The sequence below is a fragment of the Miniopterus schreibersii genome (assembly GCF_964146895.1).
Source record: "Miniopterus schreibersii genome assembly, chromosome: 8".
Classification (NCBI taxonomy): Eukaryota; Metazoa; Chordata; class Mammalia; order Chiroptera; family Miniopteridae; genus Miniopterus; species Miniopterus schreibersii.
In genome coordinates this window covers 10,809,171-10,833,627 of record NC_138109.1, presented here as the reverse complement: position 1 = coordinate 10,833,627, position 24,457 = coordinate 10,809,171, and the positions used below count along the sequence as shown (strand labels likewise).

Below are 24,457 nucleotides of genomic sequence, written 5' to 3'. Positions count from 1 at the left end.
TGAGTTCCTTGCCCCGTCCCCTTCTATTTACTTTGGTGTCCCCCACGGCTCCTATCACAATGCTTGGCATGCCATCACCCTTACCAAATATTTGTTCAACTGAAAGACAGCTGAGCTGCTTCGTTAGCACATGACAGCCATAAGGAGAAAGTTCTCAGCAGCAACAGTTGCCAAGCGAAGCTGCAAAATCCAACATAATCTCAAATCAACAACTATTTATTGAGCACATACTACATACGCCGGCTCCGTGCTCCCAGAGGGTCCTGGGCGCAGCTGTGGGCAGGAGCAACCAGGAGGGACAAAGCAAGGACTCCCAGGAAGCTCTGGTTCCCAGAATTACTGCTCACCATCAACAAGCACTTGGAAAAATCTCACTCCCTAAATGTTCTTTGGGTCCACAAGGAGGCAGACATTAAGGGAAGGCTCAGGTTCAAAGACATTTCCCCACAGAGGCTACTCACAGACCACGGTGCCATTGAAGATGCGGAACTGGTAGCTGCTTAGCAAGGGCTGGCAGCCCAGCTGCTTCAGCTTCTCGTAGCAGCAGTCGTGGGCCAGGCAGCACCTGGGGGCCAGACCAGAGGGAGAGAGGGGCTTTACCATGGGTGGGCCCGGGGGAGTCAGCTGCAGGCCCTTGGTGCAGAGGACTCACCTGCCTCCTCCCTGGGAAGAGAAGGAGCTGAATGTAGGGAGGTCAATTAATGATAATATTAAAAATAATATAAATAACTGCTCACATTTAGTGAGCCCTGTCCTGTACCTATCTCATTAGCTCCTCACAGTTACCCCATGAAGTGCGATCACCGTCCGCATTTATGGGGGAGGAAATGAGGTTCGGCTGTAAATTTCTCAAAGGTGCGCAGCTGGAAAATGACGCACTCGGGACTCAGCGTGAGGTCTGCGCACTCACTTGTTCACGAAATGACTTTTTCCTGAGCACCTGCTATATGCCAAGCGCTGTGACAGTCTCTGAGGAGACAGCTGTCAGCAAAAGCACGTAATGCTTTAGTTCTTGCTCTCATGGTGCGCAGAGTGACGGGGGGGGGGGGGGGGCAGAGGTGGGGCCAGGAAGGGAGAACATCCGAGGGAGGAACAAGCTGGGCACGGCCTCGGCTCATTTCTTCAACCCCGTAAGGGGCAGGAGCGCACAAACCTGGGACTGGATCTGAGACACGGAAAGGAAAAGGCTCTGGCTGGTGCCCTGGGCCGACGCTTATCTTCCCCTCGTCCCATCCGGGTCCACAAGCAGGCACTCTGCCATCCGTCATCTTTGGCTAAAAGCGTTAACTTTCTCATCTGCCTTTGAACTTGGACAAGGGGAGGCACAGAGCATCGAAGGGCCCAGACTTTAAAACAGGCAAATTCTTGTTCAAATCCTGCCTTTGCTACCTGGTTACTGCATGTCTTTGGGCTTCGCCACTTGGGTTTCACGGGTCCTCACTGTTGTTGCCTGTAAAACGCGGATGGTAACCCTGAGGCGGCCACTAGCTGGGAGGTTTAATTATGTCCCTCGGGAAGCTCACCAGTCTCAGTGCTGGGCGCATGATGGGCATTTCATCAGTGTCAGCGCCCCTCCAGCTGGAACGTTCCAGGTCTCATGAGCCCCACCCACAGGAATCAAGCTCTAGGAGTGACACTTCAGGCCCCACCATGGAGACATATTTATCCTGGCTAGGTGTAAGTGGCAAGGAACCTTTATTTTCCTATTCCTTCCAATGAAGTGGCTCGCACGCCCTCCTGCTTCCCACTGTCCAGGTCCTCGCAGTGTACACCAACCTGCAGAGCTTTTTCTAGGAGTCACATTCCCTCACCCCCATGGAGTTTGTGCCACATGACCTCCCCCAGATGGGTGACTTTTCCAAACTGGGCCACTCGGATTCTTTCTCCTGGTGTAGGGAATTAGGACTGGGAGGCAGTGGGTCAGTCTGGCTGCTCCTATCATCCTAAAAACTGGGGAGCTGGGAGGAGACCACGTTTGCCGTGAGCATTGAAAATGTTCCTAGAGCTCTGGGCAGGACCGACTCCATAATTTGCAAGGCCTGGTGCCAAATGGAAACGTAAGAATTTCCAGATGGTGCAGGTCCTTAGGAATGCTGGTCCTGTGCAGCTGCATGGGCCACATGCTCCCAAAGTCAGCCCTGATTTTCGATTCCTTGAGACCTCCCTCCAATCCCCATCCAGTTTTTCTTCTCACGCTCACCTAAATTGGTTTCTGTTACTTGCAATGCAAGAGTCCTGATACGAGCCCTCTCTTCAAATATGGATTTCAATGCAAATTAAATGACAGGCCTTGAAGCTCCTCTACTCACCTGTCAGTGTCATCCACAGGGGTCCCCTTGCCCCCGAGCCCACAGTAGCAGCCATATCCATAGTATGAGAAGAAGGCACTCCGCCCTGTGATGTGCTTGACCATCCTTTGAAACTGCCAGAAGCTGCTGTGGGCGGGGGCTATCACTGCCAACGAGAAAATCGGGGAGGAGAGACAATGCAGCGAGAGCTGCGAGGCTTTGGGTTCCCTAACTGCGGGGCCCGGCATTCAGGGTGCCAGGAGCCTGCGTGCGTATGGGTCCCCCCACACCATGATCTTGAAAACTGTAAATTCCACCACTAAGATAAGATGAAAACCCCAGTTTTACATTTTGACTTAGGGACCTAAAAGTTACTGCTCCATAGCAGAAACAGGTAAAAAGATGGATTTAGACAAATCTCCACTCAACTAATCAAGGGGTCGAAGAGTTTCCCAGCAGAACTAATGCTGTTTCCTATACGTTCTTTCACGTTGCAGAGCTACACAGTCTGATCCCTGGTAGAGATGACAAATAATTACCAATTACTGCAGAAGTCACCATAAGAAAGCCCTTCTGACGGGAAATAATGATTCCTAAATTAGCCAGATGTATGTCTGCAGTTCTGTTCTGGAATCCAAATGACTTTAAACAAAGGCAACTAGCGTCCGAAGGACAGACTCCTGAAAGGGCTGTGTGGTAAAACAAAGCCAAATGCCTCCTTTCTTAGAAAATGGTTGCAACTTTTGATTTCCCAGAAGTTTTGGGAGATCCCAGCACTGGGATCAACCCATTTTGCAGAAGAAACTGAAGCAGAAGGATTTTGGTGGGAGCCTGTTCCCCTCCTGATTCTCTTTTAAGTGAACTTACCTGATTTCCCTTTACCCGATGCCACCTCAGGAGGGACCACCCCAAGGACACAGATACACAGACCGGAGGACAGGGCCTTGGGACTCTCCCAGCTGCTCGGTACTTACAGCAGGAGGTGAAGACCACGAGAACCCCGATGACCTTCATTCCCGAGGAGACCAGGGGGTCCAAGGTGCCACGATCACAGCTTCCTCTGGTCGCCAGGGGTTGGCCAGTTGAACGCCTGTTAGGGGAGGAAATGGCCAAAAGGAGGTGAGTCCACGTGGGTGCAAAACCCCAAGTGCAGTCAGACCTTGGGAGGCTCTCTGTGGAGAGCCCAGAGCAAAAAGAGCTTTTTCCAACCTAATTATCTCTAAATATGATATTCTTTCTCGTATTTAGACCTAAATAGAAAGATAAGAAGGCTTTTAAAAAGTGCAAGTTTGGGGTTGTTGTTTTTTATTTATTTCTTTGGCAACACTAACCCTTCATCTTGTTTGTTTTGTGTGTGTGTTTTTCTTTTGAGGAGTCAGTATTTCTTCTTTTCCCAAGTCTAAAGGCATATATGTGGTCTGTGATGGAGATCCAGCTCAGGAAGGTTGAGCCCCATTTGCACAGTAGCTATCTGCCCCCCCCCCCCCGATTTCCTTCCTTGATGCCCAGGTATCTTATCCATAACCTTAGCTCCTGGGTTTCCTTTCCTTAAGGTGAGACTAAAAATGCCCACCAATCATTTCCAGCATTTATGAAGGACATGCAGGGTGCTGTTTCCTTTGAAAGCTTCATGGGTATTCCATTCTCTAATCCTCAGAAAAACTTCAGAGGTCCCATCATCATTTTATAGATGGAGAAACTGAGGCCCAGAGAGTTTGAACAATGTCCTTGCTCCCACAACTCCCTTGCTCCCAACGGCACAGACATGGGGACCAACGGAAGCAATGCAGGAAAAGTGCTTTGCACTATAAAGTGCTGTGCCGGGCAGACACGCCCTCCCCATTACTATGGCCATGGTGATGGCGCCATAGTCGGTCCACGTCCCACAGGACAGCAGAGAGAATGTGGGCTCAGTGCCCCACCTCGTCATGTGGAGCCCCCTGATCAGCCGACAGCTCTCTTTAAGGAGAAGTGGTCTCTATGTGCCCATCATAAACCAGGCAGAATCTGCTATGTCAGGACTTGGACTATGAACAATGGCTTGATTGAGCCAAGAGGACCAGGCAGGTGCAGAGCTCGACTTAGTCTCCGTGGCAAGGTTTGCCAGGAAAACTTCTAAATGAGAGTCCTGCTGCGGAGCCCTGGGAGAGGGAACCAGGAGTCTTTGCTAATTTTGTTCTCTCCAGCAAAATCCTGGTGGATGCTGCAGGGTTGGGGGGCCCTGACCAAGCTCATCCCAAAGACTGCAGGGTGTTTCCAAAGCAGATTCCAGCTCTACACGCTGGCTTCCTTTTTCTCTTTTGAGTCTTAAAAAATAATTGTATGATGGTTTAGTCCATGAGGAAGGGACTCGAGTCTTTCAAATGAGCAGGTGATGGCACTTCGGAGAGAGAAGAAAAGGGACCTGGGTGCATTACCGGTAATGAAACGGCGCAGACTCTTAGTAAGCACCAACTCTGTGCTTTTCTAGGGAGATCAGATTCTGGCCCAAGGAAGGCTGCTGAGCTGGCTGGAGAGATCAAGTGGGTAAATACAGACCAAGTGTAGACCAAGGGCCCAATGCGGGAGAAATTCTACGTTTGGGTCTCCATTGTTTCCGGAATGCTCAGCCCAAGCTTTGGTAGGTCCCCTCTTCGGGGATGGGACATCCCCCAGCTAGATAAGTACTCTTATCCTCATTTCGCAGATAAGGAAACTAGGCAGCTGGGAGAGATGGGCAGTAAATAAATATTTGGGGAATGAATGGATGGATGATCAGAGTACAATCGTGCTTCAAGCTACAGAAATAAAAACAAAACCACAACCTACTGAGGACCAGCATGGGACCAAGCGCAGTCCACGGATTATCTCCTTGAATCCTCTTGGAATACTCCTAAGGGGTCATGGACAATCCAGTCAAGTTTACTGATGAGGGAATGGAGATGGGCAGAGGTTAGGCACTTTGCCCTGCAAACCAATAGAGCCAGAACTTAACCCAGGCGTGCCTGACCCCAAAGGTGCACCCCTAGCCCCGCGGCAGTTCTCCTGCTTACCTGTGGGTTGTTGAGCGAAGGCCTGTACCTATCCAAACACAGCTGAGAAGACAAAACCAATGACCCGAGCATCCGAGCAGCCGCCTCAGCGCTCTGATTTCAGACACAGCTCTAGCAATGCAACACCAGCCTCTCTTTGCTCGGACCCAGAAGCTGAACGGGAATGAAGGCCGAGTGGCTGCCCATAGCAGGAAGGCAAAGGAGAGTGAGAAATAATTAAAAGGACAACTGACCGAGCCTGTGTACCTGGGGCCATTGAGCGTCTGGGGCCACTGGCTCCAGCCACATCAACTGTATTGTTCCTGGAGCAGTTATGAACTTGGCGTTGCCAAGAAAAGGTTCCACTGTGCCAGAGATTGCAAAGGTGAAACGCATATACGCTCCTGCCTTCAGCCCCACCCTGGGGAGGTCATTTAGATTTCAAACCACATATCCTTGGGGTGAGGGGTACCAATTGGCAGCTTGCTGGATCTCTCAGTGGAAAGCCCAGCCATGGAGTCGGCATCTCCATCATCATTAATTTAATTCTCATTTGCTGAGCACCTGCCATGAAGCAGGCACTGTGTGGGCAAAGTAGGGGACTCGGACACAGGCTCACAACCTACTGAAGGAGACGTGCACTGTAAGACGAAAGGGCTCGGACAATAAGCATTAACCCTGACCAAGCACTTACCACGTGCCGGGCGCTGTGCTAAGGCCCTCACGCGCACTTTCTCCTTTCGCTCTCACCGCGATCCATTCTACAGACGTGGAGAGTGAGGTCCAGAGACACTAAATCAGTTACCCAAGGTTCTCAGCTAGCAAGAGGTGCAGCCAAGATTTAAACTTGACCCGAGAGGCCACGCCTGCAAAACCTATGATGATGCCATCGGTGGATATAGATAAAATGCCTTGCGGGAATGCCTGGTGGAGGCGGGGCTCTAGGGTATAGGGTGGGCTTTGGAGGCAGCCAGACTGGACGCAGCCAGTTTTGAAACTGCTCTGCCACTCAGCAGTGGGAGGCCCCAAGGCTCAGTTATTTCCTAATGCCTCCTCTGTGAAGGAGGGGCATGAAAGTTAGAAGAGCTGACGTAGGGAGGTGCACGGTACCATCTTGGTTGGGTGTGCCCTACTGGACCAAGAGGGGCGAGAAAAAGCACCTGAAGTTTGAGGAGAGAAGGGGGGTTCCGGAAAAGCCTTCATGAAAGAGGTGACTTTTAAGATGGGCTTTGAAGGATCAGTGAACGTGGATTAATTTTAAGGAAGGGAGCAGGGCGGGGTAGGCATGAGCAAAGCCCGTAGAGATGAAAAACCTGGGGGCCCATTTGGGTATCCAGTTGGTTGGAGCTCAGGGAGAGAGCTGGGGAGGAGAGGGAACCATGGCTGGGAAGGAGAGGGAGTCTACACATGAGCTGGCATAGCGGTGACCTCTGGCCACGTTACAAGAACCCACTTTGCATGTGTGCACTAGAGGGTCTGTCCTCTGCAGACGCCTTCTTTAAAGAAAGGTGGGAGTCACAGGCAGCAGAGGCGGCTCTCCATTTAAAGATCAGGTGGGCACAGCAACTGACTGGCCAGCTGCCTTTCCTCCCTCCAGCCTCCCTCTCATTTCACATTGTGCATTACATGACACCAGCGAGCAAAAGGCACACGCTGCTAAATATTAAACAGACCCCGGGCACAAGCACCATTTCACTGCCTGCCTGCGTGGGCGCGCGCACACACACGGGCTGAGAAGCCAATTTGATTTTCCAAAAGATTGTATAATTCTTAGGTGATATTAAAATAGCTGATGAAGAATGCACTTTAATCTTTTTTGAGTGGGCGTTGAAGGGCTGAAGAGCATTGCTTAGATATTTCTGACATAATCATTTATAGGAAATAAGCCACCAGCGCAGAGCTGCAAACCCATCAGCTCCCAAAACCACTACCTCCTGCGCCTTCTTGGGGCCTCAAATGCCTCCTTGTGTGTCCAGGGTGGGTGAGGAAGTGACCCTAGCAGGAGGCCTGCCCAGCAGTTCCCACAGATGAGGCGCTTCCTTTATGAAATGGGCAGAACCACCACCGCTGGCATGATCACCTCCTTTGCAGCCTCAAAGACGTTTCTGTCAGTGCCAATGGCTTAGCACATAATCATGTCCAGCCTGTGCCTGCTCTTCCACACTTGGCTCCAACTGTATTGAAAATAATCTGATTTGTAACTCTCTGGGTGTGTGATGTGTCTTCTCAACCAAATGTGAACATCTTGAGGAGAATTGGAGTCATGCTTGCGTTGTAATTCTGTTCCATGTGTCTGGGATAGACAAGACAGCAAATATTTTGCCACAATGCTGGGTAATGAATCCTAATTCTTTCCTCTGATATGGTTCTTGAATAGCTACTAACATTATCTTCTAATACTACAGTCACTAAATTATTCGCCTGCATACTCCAAGTCTAGAACAGTGCCTGGCAGACGACAGTCCAGTTAGGACTCTTTCTGAAACTATCTTAACTTCATCGTGGAAGAGAGACTTCACCCACTAAATTGAGTTCTGAAGGGTAAGTGAGCATTAGGCAGAGGAAGGGGAGGGGGTGCTGGGGAGATTGGGGAAGAATCTTCTAGGCAGAGGGAAGAGCAGGAGCAAAGACCTGGACTATGGTGAGGGTGTGTATACATGTGGCCCCGTGACAGAGAACAGGCTTCAGGGAAGTCATGGAGGAGCAGTCAGTCTTGGACAGAATCAGAGGCTGGGCCCCCTGCATTAAAACAGGAGGGAGAGAGGAAAGCAGGGAGAAAAAAGTAGACAAGGTCGTAGGTCCGACGGTGGAAAGCTGAGAACGATTCCATAGGATGGCATCTATTTTCTCTCTGAAGAGAGAAGTTCAGCTTCTGAGTGAGAAGGGGAAGGGGAGGGGTGTGAGTTTTCAGGAGAGACACCAATGTCTGAAAGAGCCATTGAGCAGAAAGGAGACAGAACTGAGACGTGGAAGGATTTCTGTGCAGGGCTGAGGCTTCAGCTGAGCCTGGACAACACACGAAAGGTTCCCGTCAACGAAAGGTGGCAGGTCAACATTTCTCCAGTATCCGGGGGGGTCAGCGGACCAACTGCGGGGTTCATCAAGTGGGAGGAATGGAGAGACAGCAGACAGGGCCTGGAGGATTCTTGCAGGAAAATGACTGAGGCGATGGACCAGGTCGATGGGTGGGCGGACAGCAGGGAGAACAATAGACTGGAGTCTCCAGGATGTTGAAAGACAAATGCAGAAGTGACTGGTGTTGCTGGAAGTGTAGGAGGGTATGGTGGGGAAGGAGAAAGCAGGTGTCAGCGTAGCTGAAAACAGGGTCCCAGGTGGGACGTGGCCGGGGAGTGGGAGGCTGGTGGGGAAATGAGGTCAGGCGCCTGGTATTGAAAGAGTTGCACTGAGGACAGAGAAGGCAGAAAAGCGGACCCCAACTCCAACAGATGCCCTAAAAGCAGCCACTCAGATTCTCGGGGCACCAGGAATCAGTCCAGCAGCTCCATCTAAACGCTGGGGACCCCAGCAGGGTCACCAAGGCCACAAACCAGGCTTGAGGCAGGCGGCCTGCCCCCCACCCCTCCACCCCCCAGCCCCAGGCCACAGCTCCAGGCGCTCCCCGGGGAGACAGGAAACCTGGTTCCAGGTTCTCAGTCGCCTCCCCCGCCCCCGCCCCTGCACCCGGCCCCCCCCCCCCCCCCCCGTTCCGGGGCCAGGCCGGAAGCACGTGGCCCCCCACCTGCGCGGTTGCCCTGGAGACCCGGGCTGTTTACCAGGCAGACGGAGCCCGCGAGCGCGCGCGGATGGAGCGCAGAGGCGAGGTGAGCGCGCCCCGGCCTCTGCCCCGCGCCCCCCCGCAAGTCGCCCCGGCGGGCGGGCCTCCCCAGCCCGGACCCGGGCGACCCCTGGGCGACAGGACAGGTGCCCCGGGAGTAGTGGCTGCTCCCCAGTGGCAAAGCCAGCCTGGCCGGGGCTCACCGTTGCCGGAATAGGACAACTCCAGGGCTCTGCTGCAGCCGAGGGGCCTGGGAAACCGTTGGGCCATGCCCCGCTGGCGGGGCAGTACAGACAGGACCCAGACACGGAGGGACCGGAGGACGTCCCGTCACATGGAGAGACCGGAACCAGACCCGAGCCTCCCCCAGGCCGGTGCTCTTCCTCCCGAGTCAACTCAGTTTCTGCAAGTTCTTGCCCCTCCCCCAACGGCCCCCTGCGGCTGCGTTAGTTGGTTTCCTTCGGGAGCGGCCCCCTCCACCCACCCACCCACTCATTCCCCTGGGAATCATTCCCAAGGCCTTTTCCAAACCTTTGAGCACTTGGTGGCGTGTGTCCAGTGTCTCCACTCGCCCCTTAGACGTGGCAGTCTGCACAGGACAGTGGATTCTAACCATTCGTCCTGGTTCCAGCTGGGAATGGTACCAAAGTTTTCTCAGCCTCAGGCCCACGGCCACCTCCTGTTGGTTCTCCTGAGCGTTTTTATCCTAAAAGCCTCACAAGGAGGGGTGGGAATTGGCAGGGGGATTGTATTAACTGATAAATATTTTTTTAAAACCAATTCGAATGTATGCGTCCCAGTCCATACCCGCAGATGGTCTGTGGGTGGTTATATTTTATCGCATCCACAGTAGATTTAGATTTGGGCTGTGAGTGAAATTGGGTGGTCTGACCCTTGTGGTGGGAGGTGGGCCCTCGGGAATTTGGCATTCGCTGCTCCTATCAAATTTGCCTTCTTTCCAGCTGATTTGGTGATTAATTTTAAGGAAGGAGCACCTGCCCTTCTGGCAGCTCCTTGGGAACAGTCCTCAATGTTTGTTTCCTGACTCCTAGCAGGCCTCTGGGCGCAGCTCTTATGTTTAAATAAACAGGCCACTTCCCTATTCAGCTGGCAGCTTGATGGATGCCTACGCCTAGATCTTGTCAGATCACTCTGTGGCTGTGTCTGCCAGGCCTAGAGTTGGTGAAATGAGCAGAGCAGGGATAGTGATGGATGCTGCAGAAGGCTTTCTGGACTGAGGGGGGTGGACAGGGGTTCAGGACCCAAGGTGTGAGTATAAAGTCACAAAGTTGGCCCTGGTCCCCAAACACCTGTTTGCCCCACCTCCCCTCTCCACGTTCGAGATGCTGGGGAGGGTTGATGTTCCCGCCACGTAACAGATGGTCCCTGCATTGGAGAGGAGGCAGTGGGTTATGAAAGCAGGTTCAATGGGATGGTTTTACCTGAAGGAGGTGTTAGTCTCTAAATAACCATGAGTGGGCTTACAGGAATGAATCATAACTGAGGTTTTGCTCTGAGATAGCTCACAGTCATGTTATCTTTTGACCAGCGTGTCTTGAATATGACACCCCCTGAACACGGGTAATTATATGGTACCAAGAGGTATAGAAAGTGCATGCACAGACTCAAGTTTGACTTAAAAATAATCCAGCAGAGAGCCTGGGAGAACACATGACTCTGCTCTTCAAAGTTGTTAGGGAAGGGGTTTCTAAGTTACCAAACTCACTGACAAGCAAAACCTTCCCGAGGCATGTGTGGGAGTTGGAAGCCAGGCCTGTGATAATTCTGTAGAAGCTGTGGCAAATTAATAGCCATTCCGCCAGCGAGGAGGGTGGGCAGAGAGGGGGAGTCTCTGTGCCGGTTGAGCTTATCTTTGGCAGAACAGTTGGACAAGGATGACCTCCTCGAGCTGTCCCGAGTTAAAGTGCAGAATTGCTTAATTACAAGGGAAAGACGTTAGAACTGCACTAAAAGGGCGGGGGGAAGAAACCCAACATTCTTCACAGTTGATCAGAAAATAGATTAACAAGGAGACAGGCAGGCGTTTTGGATGCCAAGGAGAAGGCTCCTGAACTCCCAGCCGCCAGATTGGGTGTGAAAGACGAGCGAGAAATGGAAAATGGGAGCATAGGGAGGCTGGGTCTCTGAGTAGAACAGAGAAAAGGCAGAGGCCGTTAAGTACAGAAAGAGAGGGTAGCTTTGTGCAAGATGCTGCACTGAGTAGGATTTCAGGGACATACAGGGATATTGTGTGTTGCTCAGTTGTGGTTTTAATGGAGAGGAAGGAGAGGCTCCCTAAAATTAGGCAATAATTAGGTAATGTGCACAGAACAGTGCTGGTGGAGAGCAGAGCTGAGGGGCTCGGGTTACATCGTTGGGGATTGTGGGATGAAGGTATCGGGGAGTAAGTGAATCTGAGGTAAGTGTAAGATTAAAGTGCGGGATTAGAAGGGATTTGTTAGAAAGCATCGATCTCATATTTTCGAAGCAATTTTAGTAGGCAGTAGCCCACTGGAATCAACCTCCCGCCATTTCTGTGCAGTGGGCGGGCGGCCGTGAGTCCCATGACTCAACCAGCTGGTTAGAGTTAACTGCCACCCCCACCCCCCACCCCCCACCCCCTGGGAAGAGCTCCGAAGCAACAGGCAAAGCATTTGGGCCTAAAATAATAAAAGCAGTAAATAAACAGAAAACCAAAAGCAAAAAAAGCCCTGAACCATTTAATTAAGTCTTTACTATACACCAAGCCTGGTGGGCTCGGCCCTACCTATGCTATTTCATATTGCTATCCTCATGTTTCAGATAAAGAGACTCATGTTCAGAGGTATTTAAATAATGTCTTCAGGGTTATATGGCTAATTCTATAAATGAGGAAAGTGATATACCAGAAAGATGGAGCAACTGTCCTGTGGTCACTTAGCTAGCTCCAGACAGAGCATGAAGTTGAACCCAGGTCTTGGGACTCCAGAACCTGGGTCCTTTGCACCCAAACATGCCGCTGCTTAGGGACCATGAGGCACTGGCAAGTTACCAGGTCTTTAGAGGGCTGGCCATCCTGTGGGTTCCAGTAGTGGTCAGGATTCAGAGGGAGGCAGGAACCCAAGACCTTGCAGTGGCTCCCAGAGCCGAAAGTGTTGACAGAAAGTTAGCTGACCCTGGTCTAGGTTGCAACATAGCTGGTTCCTTCTCACCATTCTGGTCTCTCAGCTTGAAGCCTGCCCCGCCCCCCGAATTAAGAATCAGAGTTAGTCCCCACCCTGGTCACTCTCCGATGTAATGCTTTATTTTCTTCATTGCAGTTACTCTTTGAAAAATATCTATTTACTTGTAGGTTTAACACTTGTTTTTCCTCACTATAATAATTTAAGTTCCAAGGATTTTGGTTCACTGATACATTCCAATACCTGGAATGAATGAATGAATGAATGAATGAATGAATGAATGAATGAATGAATTACAGATAGTGCCCTTTTCCATTGTTGCCAGTTGGCTTATTCTGGTACCTGGGGAGTGGCTGGATCCAGAAGTCCCAGGAAGTTTAATCCATGGCCTCCTCTCTTTTCTTCTGCTCCCTTAGGGGTCTTAAGAAGCAATGGCCACAGAAGCCCCTGTGAATATAGGCCCCCCTGAATGCAGCACCGCCGTCAGCACAGCAGCCGACCGCTTCATCTGGCAGCCAAACTCACTGACCATGCACGTCATAAGGCCCAAGTCGGCCAAGGGACGTACACGGCCGAGTCTACACAAACCCCAGGGCACAGGGGTGCGCTCTCGCTGCACGCCGTCCTCTCCACCTCCAGCCATTCCCTGCGAGTCGCCAGGCAGCCAGAAAGCAGGAGCCTGTGCGCCCAGGTCTCCAAATAAGGGAGCTCCCGATGATGTCCCTGAACTGCTGCAGCAGGTGCCCATGGGGGCTTCCTCCTCCCTCAATAAATACCGGGTCCTCCCTTCCATCAGCAGGAAGGCCCAGGAGGAGGGAGCTGTGGAAACGGTAGCTGAAAGGGCCGGCTCTCTGCAGCTGAGCTGCATCCAAGAGGAGACCCGCACCACAAAGCCAAGCCAGGACGATCCCAGAGCCCCCCTTCACTCCCGGGAGAGGATGCTCATTATCCAGGCCAAGAGACAGAGCGCCTCAGGGGCTGGGGACCCCGAGGAACCCTCCGATCAGGAGCCAAGGCTGCTACTTGCCGTCAGATCACCATCGGGCCGAAGGTTCGTTCGCCATTTCCGGCCAACTGATGACTTACAGACCATTGTGGCCGTGGCCGAGCGCAAGAACAAGGCCACCTACCAACACTGCAGCATTGAAACGATGGAGGTGCCCAGGAGGTGTTTCTCTGACCTCACCAAGTCTCTGCAGGAGTGCAGGATCCCTCACAAGTCGGTTCTGGTGCTGGGCATCTCACAGGAAGATGGGGAGCGGTGGGGCTGAGTCCACAGCCACCCCCTGGGGTCCTGGGACTCAGCAAGGAGCATGCTCAGGTGCCATGGCCTCCCGGGCAGGCGGTTCCAAGTGCCACGTGAACCTGGTACAGCTATGATTCTTGGGACTCTCTTCTTCACAGCAGCTCCTTTGAAGCAGTGAAACCTGCACCTGCACCAAGTGCGCTAAGATTCTCTTCCAGTTGTTAAATTCTCTCCACTCCTGGAGCGAACTGCTCAGTTACCAGGGCTTTTCCTACAAGAGCTGTGCCCAGGCCTTCTCCTTCCCAGAGCTTTGGGACCTTCCTGGGGCACCTGCTCTCCTTTACAGTGAACTGTCTTTCTCTCTTGAAGCCAATGGTTTGCCTTTCTGTATTTGATGCAGGATTAAACACTTCCCAGAGAGGATTCTGGTCTGGGTAAATAACCAGGATTCAGGAAATGTTGAAGTGGCATTTGTATTTCTTGAAAGCATCTTTAAGAAACAGGTGGTGACCTTACCTTGGAAGCAGCCCCTTTGCTGAGCATAGGTGGCTAGTGTTTCTTGGGGTTTTCTGTTTGTATGAGGTGGCCAAAGCAGAAAGAACAGGTCTTTCGCTGGTACAAATCCCCCACTACATCCAATGTCTAAAACAGTCTGAGAGCTGGAAAGCAAATCACTTCTAGGCTGTAGATTAGCCGGTAGCCACTTTGAAATAGAGACTGACCAGGTTTACAGCATTTGGTAGCTGCTCTCTGAGTGCAAATTTCTTCCAAAACTGAGGAAAGCCAGCGTGATCTGATTTCCTTTGCTTCTGTCAGTAATAGAATCTTTTGTTTTGTAAGTGTAAACCTACAAGTCTGCGGGTTTGTACTAAAGGCCCCCCGGCTCACCTGGGTGTGGATGTGCCTATTCTCTGATTTAGGATCCTCCGCAGGGGCAGGGCACCTGGATTTGGTGTCACACGCTGTGCCTGTGCTGAGAGACCGTGTGTCCGAGTGTCCGGTCCGGCTGGGTGGCAGGAAGCACTTCTGACCACCTCAGCCTGTGGCTGTGTTGAAAACCACAGAGCCTTGTTTTTCCAACTCTGAGTGGTGACATGGACAATTTGCCAAAGTTCCCTTGTATTGCTAGTTTAGCAAGACTCCCACGTCTCATCTGGATCCCCTTTATGGCCAAATCACTACTCAGAGTAGGGAAACGTGTGTCCCCACCTCCATCCCCCACCTCCCAGAGCCGGGCCATCATGAAGCCCTGAGAACTGATATGCACAGAGAAGGCAGGAGTTCTAGAAGCTTATCATTGTTGCTGCCTCCGCACCAAGCGCATCTTGGGCATAGATAAGGAATGTGGTTGGAAACGTGGCTTCCAGCAAATCAATACTCAACCATGGAGATAAGCATCGCCACCATTTCCACTGAAGAAGGCTCACCCTGTCCTAACTGCACCCCACACCACCCAATCAACCTAGAATAGGTGGTGAAATTTCCTTAAGACCAGAAGGGTTTGGTCAGCAGCTCCTCTGACTGCAGAGGTCGGCTGAGGCTGGCAGTGCCTGAGGGAGCCCATGCAACAGGCCAGGTCTCCCAATTCCTGACCATCACAGAAGGGACAGTGGCTCGAGCCTGACACTCGCAGTACAGTACAGGAGTTTCACCTCCCACCCGGGACTCAAGTACATAACTCTGCCTTTGATCGAGCGAGCAGGCTGGGGGAAGAGCCTCCCACGAAATCACACCTATTCTGCGGCAAGAATAAAACGCCACCCACCTGGGATTCGGTAATTTCTTCAGGCAGGAAATCTTGAGCACACTGCAGGGAAATGGGGCAAGCTCGAAGGAGTTAGAAACCTCCGCACTTAGGGGTTTGCTGCTGCTGTTCAGCTTAGAATTTGGGGGTGGGGGTTGGAAAATATAGAAGGCAGGAAGCATGGACATATTTTAGGATATATGAATAAAGCTAGATCTGAACCAGCTTAATAAACTTTTTTGATGGACAAAATATGATTCTCACAATAAAACCGATTTGTGTGAAACTGAGTCACTGGAGAAGCGCATCTTATATTTGAGCCCAAGGCTTCGGCTGCCACACTCTAGTGGACAGAGGGGCTCGTTAACCTGATCTTCAGTGTTCTCCTTGGCAAGGCATTTGGCTCTGCTGTTAGCTCCAAGTTCTCGATCCCAGGCCCTGCAGATGCCACCCCTCCCACGGCTCTTGCTGTCAGCTCCTATCACAGCATGAAGCTTGCTTGTATGGAAGAGTCTCCGAATTTCTCCTGGAAATTATTTCACATACTCTCCTCTTGAGGTTGGCAAGAGCAGACTGTGTCAGAATTTCAGAGTTCTTGGCAGCTCTGCGTATGGTATTGCCAATTAGGCACTCTGGCCTGATGGCCTAAGCTAGGCCCGGTGCGCTCCTCTTGGTGGCCCCGGGTTGGTCAGCTTTACCCTCAGTCATTCATTTAACCAACAGTCATGGAGGGCCCACCCGTGCCATACTCGGCTATTGGCACCTGAGCAAGAGAGTGTGGACAAGGAAACGTGGAACCACCTCTGGACCCTCAGCTCAGACCAGGCTGAAGTTGGCTGCTGAGGCTTTACCCGTGAAGGACCCCAGAGGGAGGCTCAGGCTGGATGGCACTGTCTCTTCCCCCCCTCTCATGGAAATGCCAAGGCAGCTCTCCACCACGGTTTCTAGCGGTGGCACCAGGAAGACTGGTCACTGGGGATATGAACCTTGCATAGGACAAAGCTTCACGACAAGGTCTTCCAGCACGTCCCCCGGTAGAGTCCCATAGGCAGATTAGGCCCAGCAGCAGAAGGAACAGCAGGAGAAACGAGTGACTCATGATCTAGAATCCAAAACATTTTCACCGACAGATGGCAGGTGGTTCTAACACAACAGTCTTTGCCCTGAAAGTACCTGGGGACGCAGCCAGCAGCTGCCAAGCCAGGGCAGCCCTGCCGAAGAGGCGGCCTGTGAGCGAGACCGCGGACCAGCAGTCACCCCAGAGCTCCCACATAAAACACCGTATAGACAAAGACGCTCGGACAGGCCCCAGAGTGAGCAGTCCGGGGACAGATCACTATCACGCGGGACAAAAGCAGGCGTTACCCAAACCGAACTCCGCTTTTGTTCATGCTCGCTTCTGCCGTTTTAAATGGGTTTCAGTGTCAAATGAAGCCCTGTCCCAGGAGGCAAAAGAGTTTCTCTTTACGGAATGTTTCATTAAGGTCTTCATAATGGGTTGAGATAAAAGGGTGCACAGTTTCCTGTGGGTCGGGGTACATCTTAGGTGAGCCTTTTATAGGATAAGAGGATCTACTTTCCTACCTTTTAACAGAATTGCAAAGAAAACTGGATTATTTAGCATTAGTTTGGGAATCACGCAGAGAGTTAAGCAGGAGCATTGGTTTTTCTGAGCCCGCTGAGGCAACACCGCAACACAATTACAAGCTCGTGAGCCTGTTTACCTGAAACCTGAACCAGCCAAAGCCCGCCACCTAAGTGGAGAGGGCAGAGGCCACTGCGGAGGAGCTAGCAGTCCACGTGGAGCAGACTTTTGGTGACTCACCGACGTACAAGACAGTCGCTCACGTTACAAAAATAAAACTGGCTCTTTCAGTTTGTATCTCCACTGGGGATGACATTTTCCACCAGCCCTTTCTGACACCTCTCTGTGTTCCTCTACGTTCAAACAGCTTAGGAAGCAGCAGCACCCCTGAGCAGCCCATGTGCAAGAACAAACACCTGCAGGTATTTTTGGACCCACTTAAATCCTCTCCAAAGAAGCTGCACGACTGATGTGACAACTGCCATGGGTACCATTATCAGGCCTCATTCTGAGGGTCCTGCTGCTGTGTCGAGTGGGCTGCAGGAGTCAGAGTAGAAGATGGAAGAGCAATTCCTGCCCGTGGACAGTAACCAGGGGAGATGCTAGTGGCGTGGGCCAGGGTGGTGGCATAGATGTTATGGGAGCTGGTCAGATTCTGGACATAGAATCTATTTTCTTAAGTGGGGGGAAAAAAAGCTGCAAGATAGTTTGACAAGGTGGGATTTACTCAAGGGGACTTCAAGCTGACCACATCCCCAATGTGACTGTTTCTACAAAAACAAACAAACACCACAGCAGCAAGACACACACATGGTGGGTGGGGAGAGACACGTCCCAGCAGTCTCCCTCCATATAAAGGAGATGCATGAATGAGCTTGGACAAGGCATACAGAGAATCCCTAAGCTATTAATTGCTTTAATTAAGAAGAGATGCGACTAAAAAGGCTGCTCTTTCACTTAATGTGTAGGTTAAACAAAATCAATTACCATCTAACCCTCCTGTTATGAATACTGACCAAGGTCACTTGAAAAGAAGCCCTTGTTCAGTGAAACAACACATTGTTTATATCTCCCCTTCTCTGCCTCCTTTCTTTCCAGTCATTCACACCCAGCAGCTGATTTGAGATGCATTTTTTTCAAGGGAGGGTAAAGAATAGCACTGTCCTTGGGCCTAATTAACAAAGCTCCCAGTTTCATAATTTTCATGCCCCCCTGTGCTTTACAATCACATCTGTGCAGTCGGGGCCTTGGTCCTTCTTGTGACGGGCTGAGAACCACCTCTGACCCCTGTCCTCTGACAAAGAAATAGGGTTCATGGGTCCACTCTTGGGGAGTACCACCCATGGGCAGCCTGCGTCTGCTCTGGCCCCAGGCCTGTGAACAGCAGTGGCCAGGCGCTTGCAGACAAACCATGGGAGCATGGCAGCAACTGGGAAATACGGTCTGGAAATCGCCTGCTGCCCCCAACCCAGCCCTGCATCAGCCCTGGGTTACGGCAGTGTCAAAACAGACCAGACTGACATGGCTCCAGACTCTAGAGGGTTTGCTTCCCAAACCCAGGCCTGGGCCTCGGCTCTCTCTTTTCCTTCTCAACAGAGTTCCAAGCAGACCCTGCTCTTATTCAAATAATCTATAACAAATCCATTCAACAAATACAAATAAGCACCTATCTGTGAGGTCCATCAATAAGCAGAGCTGGCCCCAAATCCCTGTTTTTGTGGAGGTTACATTCTAACTTGGGGAGACAGAAGAGAAACAATACACATAATAAATAACCTGGGGTGATAGAAAGGGTCCATGCAATGCGAAACAAAAGCAGAGCAGGGTAAGGGGGATCTGGAGAGCGTAGAAGAGGTCTGAAACGTGGGTGATCCAGGCAGACCGAACTGACAGGGTAACATCTGAGCGGAGAACTTGAAACTGAGAGTGAGCTGTGCAGATGTGGGGCTGGGGGTGGGGAAGGGAGCAGGTTCCTGGCAGAGGGCATGCAAAGGTCCTAAGGAGGGAGCACATCTGGCCTGTTAGAGGGACGGCAGGTGGCCCGCGGCTGGAGCTAGGGAGGGGTGGCACTGTGGGAGGTGGGGGCGAGGAGACAGATTCCACGCGGCCTTTTAGGCACCAGTGGGGAGCCGCTGCGGGGTACCGAGCAGGGAGCCCTGCCTGCCGTGTGTCCAGATCAGCGCTCTGGCTGCTGTGCCGAGGACAGGCAAGGGTCGGGGATGGAAGACCGTGCAGAAGCTCTTACTTCTATAATCCAAGTGAGAGGTGAAGACCTGAGTGGAAGCCACAGATGTCATGAGAAGCGGTCAGCTTCTGGGTATGTAATTTATTTACTTAAAAAAAGTAATACCTAATTTCATTATAAAATAGTATTAAAGTAGATGCTAACCCATAACATGCAAGATTTCTCTAGGCAGAAGAGGCTCACTCTTACAGATACCACTACTCTGCCCCATAAATAAAACACATCCTTTTTTTAAGAACGGAAAATAGAGAGGATTGAAGAGGAAAATAAAAATCATCCATAATCCTTTCAGTCGGGGATCACCGCTGTGAATATTTTGGCAGATATTATTTCACTCGAACCATTAAGTTTCCTTTGCACATGACTTTCTTGCCGGTAGGTGCACAGGCCTATTTTTAACTTTTGTCATCCTAGCAAACGCCAGCAGTTTTATATTCTTGTTCCAAATTTCTACAGTCTTCATAATTATTTTAAGACAGTAATTTTTCATCACATTATACTGTAATTTATTAAACTATTTACCTTTTACGGCACACTGATATGTTTCTGGGGGGTTTGCTATAGAAGCAAATGCTGGAATCTTTATTTATGTAGCTTTCTGCATCTTTTGAATTATTTCTTTAGGACAGGTTTGCAGGGATGGGGTAGGTGAGTCAAATGATATAAAACACTTTATGTTTGCTTGCTTTTCAAAGAATTATGTAGCAAGCACCTGACAGTTTCATTGCAGCATCCTCAGTGCTGAGGTTACTGCTTTCTATAATTTTCCTTTTGTTGGTGGAAAATAGAAACCAAAAGACTTGGTTTTTGGAGTTTTATTGCATGTCTTTGATTGCTATTAAATAACATTTTTACATGTCTTTTAACATATTTAAATATGTTAAAAACTCAAAGTGTGGTTAATTTGCTGTCATAATCTGGGACATTCTATTCCAATTACAGCCAAGGAAAGTGGGGACTGACGGGGGGCTGAGAGATATATGTCTGTCTTCATATTTGTTGATATGTGCATCAGACGCAATATAAGCATTACTTTTCAAGATACATATATTCATGAACTGAATTGTATGCATGCTGGATTTTTATGAACCAAGCCTCACTTAAATATATATCATTTTATTGAGCCAACAAACTGAACAAGTACGTGCACCAGAAATGGGGCCTAAAGATGAATCGGACAGGTCTTTACTTTCAAGCAATTTCCAATCTAGTGGGAAGAGGCATGTAAATTAAAAACACCGGATGTGGTAAGTACTATGCTTGTCTTTTATCTCATTTGACAATAGACTGAAACCAACCACGCGCACTAGTGGCAGAAAATATTCCTATTGATCTACAACAAATAGCCGTGGAAGGCTGTCTGAATGCTCAGCTTCACGGAGTCTGGTCAAAGCCATGGGATTCAGTCTGAATGCCTGGGCTACCAAGTCACTGTCATCTAGGCCTTTTCACTGGGGTTTAAGAAGGTATGAGAGGCAGATTGAGACCAGGCCAGGCTGGGAGCACAGGAAGTCAGGCCACTGTGCAGAGAGCCGTTGCCACCAGTGCCATTTAGGCTAGAGAGGGGCCATTGAGGAGACACTCCTAGGCCTTGCTGAAATGCTCTTGGGCTTGTCCTGGCTCTTCAGGCTGTGCTACACTGTTCAAATCATTCCCCGCTAGGCTGGGCCAGCCAAGGCATCTGGGACCAACCAGGCTAAAGTCCTCAGTCCCATCCTCCAGGAAGCCCAAGGTGTAGGCCATCTGCTTAAGAGACAATAAATTACCACCCACACTCGCAGTCAACCCCAAAGGCTGTCCCTTCATGTTCAGACAGAGGAGTGGGACGACCAGTGTGCAAAAGGCGGGTGCGTAGCTGGCAGACAAGGGCGAGACTGCAAGCATTGGGGACAACGTGGCCCATCACCAACAAACCTTTGACCCAGCACAGCCAGAAATGCCTCCCAAACAGCCTTGAACTCTTAAGACTGTGTCCAACAGTCAAAAACTGAACAATGGGTTTTTAAAGGAGACCCCAGAGTCCAAAAGGCTCTGGAGCTTTTTAAAAAGATCTGCCCCAGTCTCTGGGGTTTTAGACCTCCCCCCACCCCTGAAATCCTTAAGCGTCAGCCAGGCTAAGAACTGCTGGGCTGAGCCAGGTCACATCAGGGTCCCTGCCAACACCCACGGTCTACGAGTCTCTTCATCTCAGTCTCAAAAGGGCAGACCAGTGGCTGCCCTGGGTTCTCAAATCCTTGCTTGGACTCCCTCCTCATCAACCCCTGCTCTGCTTGTCAGGACCCACCTGTCAATTGCAGCAAGTTATTTAACCTCTCCGTGCCTCAGTTTCCTGGAGTTTTTAGAAGGTACTTAGTGTCCTGGCTCCCAGAGCTGTGAGAATTACATGAATTAACACACACAGAGCACTGAGAGTTGAGTGTGGCACATGGTCACCACTCTCATCAAAAGCTCTGCTAGGAAAATGGGTGGAGTCGCTCGCGCACATGCTCAAATGGAAACTTAGAAGATCCTTCCTGAGCAGGCACCTCTGCCTGACGGGCCGCCAAGGGCTCTCTGTCCACCCCCAGCCTGACCCCTCTGTCCTCAGCTGTCTGCTTGCCCTCTTCTCCCGAACTGCTCCTTCTCCGGTCCTTCCCTGGGGCCCTTGGGTCACCGCACAGTGTCACCTGGTGTGCTTCCTAGAAGAGCTCTTCAGCCACTCACAGGCCAACCTACACCCCAGTCATTAAATCCAGGGGACGTGTGGGCCAGCAGGCAAAGTGGTGGCAAAGGCCCCAACTCTTTGAATCATGGGAGAACACAGGCATGAGTTAGTCTGTGGGACCCCCTGTATGAAGTGTCTGTGGGTACAGCTTTCTCCAAGCAGCAGAAAGGGGGCCGGACTTGCCCAAGGCCTCCAACCCTCAACCTGACGCCCTGACTGTGCCACAGCGAGAACTCCCTTCTGCAGCCGCCTGTGAAACTGGGGGCCAGTTTCTGGCTGAAGCAGACGAGAAGAATGGATGGCTCACCTCCTTTGATCCAGGAGGCCGTGGGATGCAGGAAGGAAGAGTGACTTGCCCAGCAGACCAGAGTCTCCAGCGTCTCCGATGCGCACGTCCTGCTCAATGCCCACACCCGGCTCAGCGACTGGGCATTGGAACCAGCTGCGATTTGGTAACAAGGGGGTCCATAGGCTCTGGGGGAGGGGCGCCAGTATCCAATCTGTGTACGAAAAGCCTGCAACTCACTGAAATACCTTCCTTCCCACCCCCAGCAACACTCCTCCCTGACCTCTGCCTCTATTTCTCCATTCACTTAAAGGGACACATCTCCTCCCCTAATGGTGATATTACAAATAAGATGGGCAACAAATACCCTAAACACTTGCTCTGTGCCAGGTGCCAAAGCACAAGCTTTCTGGGGACTCTCTCTTTTAACCTCACAGCAACCCTGGGGTGGGCTCTGGAAGAGTCATCAAAAGCCATAATGATGCCCTGGCCGTGGTGGCTGGTGGGTTGGGCATAGTCCCGTGCGGGTTTGATTCCCAGTCAGGGCACAGGCCCGGGCTGTGGGCTTGAGCCCCTGTAGGGGTGTGTAGGAGGGAGCCGGTAGATGTTTTACTCTCACATCGATGTTTCTCTCTCTCCCTCTCCCCTCCTCTCTCTCTAAAAATCAATTAAAAATATATATATTTTTAAAAAGCCATAATGACAGGAGGGTTCCTGAAGAGAAGGGAGAGACAGTACAGAATCGTCTGAACCCTGAAATCCTAAACTAACTGCTCTTTGATAACAAAGAATATACCACGGAGAGAAATCTCTTCCTCTTCTCCTCTCATCCATGCACATCCTAATGGAAATCAGGGTGTGTGTGTGTGTGTTTGGAGGCCTCTGGTAAATGCTCTTTGTTTCTCAAAATGTCTATTGAATATTTATCACACTTTTTAAAAAAAGTTCCTGGTTAACTGATGGGGTGGCCTTTCTTTGGGGATTTTCATTTCCAGCCAACCTGGGAAATGGCTCTAACATTTAATGAGGGGGTGGATAGCTTCAACAGTGTGCTCATTAGTTACACTTCTCAATTCCTGGTTTTAAAAAAAGACATTCAAGTCCTACAGGTACATAACGAATTCCTTCATCCCTAACATTCGCCCTCTGTAACGGGGCCCTGGAGAGTGCCTCGGAAGCTGTTTCATGCCAAGTGCTTACTGCATGGACCAGTATTGGGGGAGGGGACAGTGTGAGCTACAGCAAGTCCATCCGGTTGAAGAGCAGTCCAGGCAGGATTCTACTGGACTTAGTTTAGGAAGACAACTTGGCTGGCGACAGTTAAGAAACTCTAGACAACTGCTTTTGCAAACTTTCTCATGTGCCATTTTAAGAAATGCTACATGACTAGCTGTCAGCTGGCATTTGTCATGGGAGGAGGCTGATGTCGCTAAGCTGAGGATGACAGGTCTTTGTTCTTCTAAGAAGAGACCAGCAGAAGCCCAGCCATCGCTAGGGCCCTGTGCCAAAAAAGCTCCCATGAAATCTCCCTGAGCAGTGCCCAAAAAGGAGAGGACCTTGGGGTTTGATCAACACTTGCACATAATTCAGAGGCCAAAGTGTGTCAAGGAGGGAAACGGCCTCAAAACCAAGCTGCACCAGAGTGGACACCAGAGAGCAGAGCCCGGAGCGCTTGGTAAACACTGTTGCTTCCCTGGGAGGCCGTGGGTGTCTAGGCGAGGCAGCTTCCCCTCTGGGCTTGCTGGGGTAGAGTCAGGAACTGCCTAGAAAGATGCCTGTCCAGGTGCTGGGGCTCTGGCCTCTGAGGGAAAGTGGCAACCAGGGGCTAAGCTCCCCTACCAGGCAGTCAGGGCCAGCCTCCCTGAGTCACTAGTAAATGCAAAGGAGTTCCTAAAATAAGGTTGACAAGACATACAGGAACATGCTTTCCTGAGCACCACTACCTGCCTGACCCAGGGCCTGACAGGACACCCCAACACGCCATGGTGTGGGGGGAGACCACTGGCCGGGGCACTGGGAGACCGTCCTCCGATCTTGATGGATAAACACAGGCCCAGAGCCTTCTCGAGCCTCAGGTTCCTTCTCTGCAGAGCAGAGGTGGTCACACCTGGCCCGATTACTTTCCAAAGCTGTTCTGAGGAACCACAAAGAGAAGAAATATACAGACGTGCTTTGTACACTGTCAATGCCCGTGACCGTGACAGGTGAGGAGGTTTAACATCGCAGTGGCTCTTACACACCTGAGCCTCTGGGTGTGGGCACTGAGGGCTTGTGGGGCTCCAGTTCATCCCCACCTGATCTGAACCCCGGAGTCCCTGTTTCTCCTCCACCAAACTGCCCCCAGGAGCGTCCTTAAGCTTGGCTGCTGCTCTTAATTTCAGGGCACCCCAGAGACTCATCTAAAAACCGGTG

The 24,457-nt window shown here is 51.0% G+C and overlaps 2 protein-coding genes across 16 annotated transcripts in view; one reads left to right on the top strand and one right to left on the bottom strand.

Annotated features, from left to right (window-relative positions):
* PLA2G2C (phospholipase A2 group IIC) overlaps positions 1–24,457 on the bottom strand; it is a 32,114-nt gene that overhangs the window by 7,217 nt on the left and 440 nt on the right. For 2 of the 15 annotated variants that reach the window (XR_013999347.1, XM_081144473.1), the window contains exons 2-4: positions 3,263–3,378; positions 2,310–2,454; positions 462–565 (exon numbers count right to left, since the gene is read on the bottom strand). Coding sequence is in view for 12 of the 15 variants with exons in the window: in XM_081144473.1 (XP_081000599.1) it covers positions 462–565; positions 2,310–2,454; positions 3,263–3,302 (289 nt within the window). In the remaining 3 variants the exon portion in view is untranslated. Of the gene's footprint in view, positions 1–461; positions 566–2,309; positions 2,455–3,262; positions 3,379–5,092; positions 5,235–5,320; positions 5,499–5,993; positions 7,949–9,277; positions 9,501–9,605; positions 9,864–22,066; positions 22,260–24,457 lie in introns of those variants that run through there. The other 13 variants (XR_013999348.1, XR_013999349.1, XM_081144476.1 and 10 more) reach the window with 13 other exon arrangements.
* Positions 9,074–15,514, top strand: UBXN10 (UBX domain protein 10). Its single transcript, XM_081144486.1, has 2 exons — positions 9,074–9,120; positions 12,652–15,514. Exon 2 carries the CDS (start codon positions 12,667–12,669, stop codon positions 13,504–13,506), a length of 840 nt encoding a protein of 279 aa, XP_081000612.1. The 5' UTR covers positions 9,074–9,120; positions 12,652–12,666; the 3' UTR covers positions 13,507–15,514.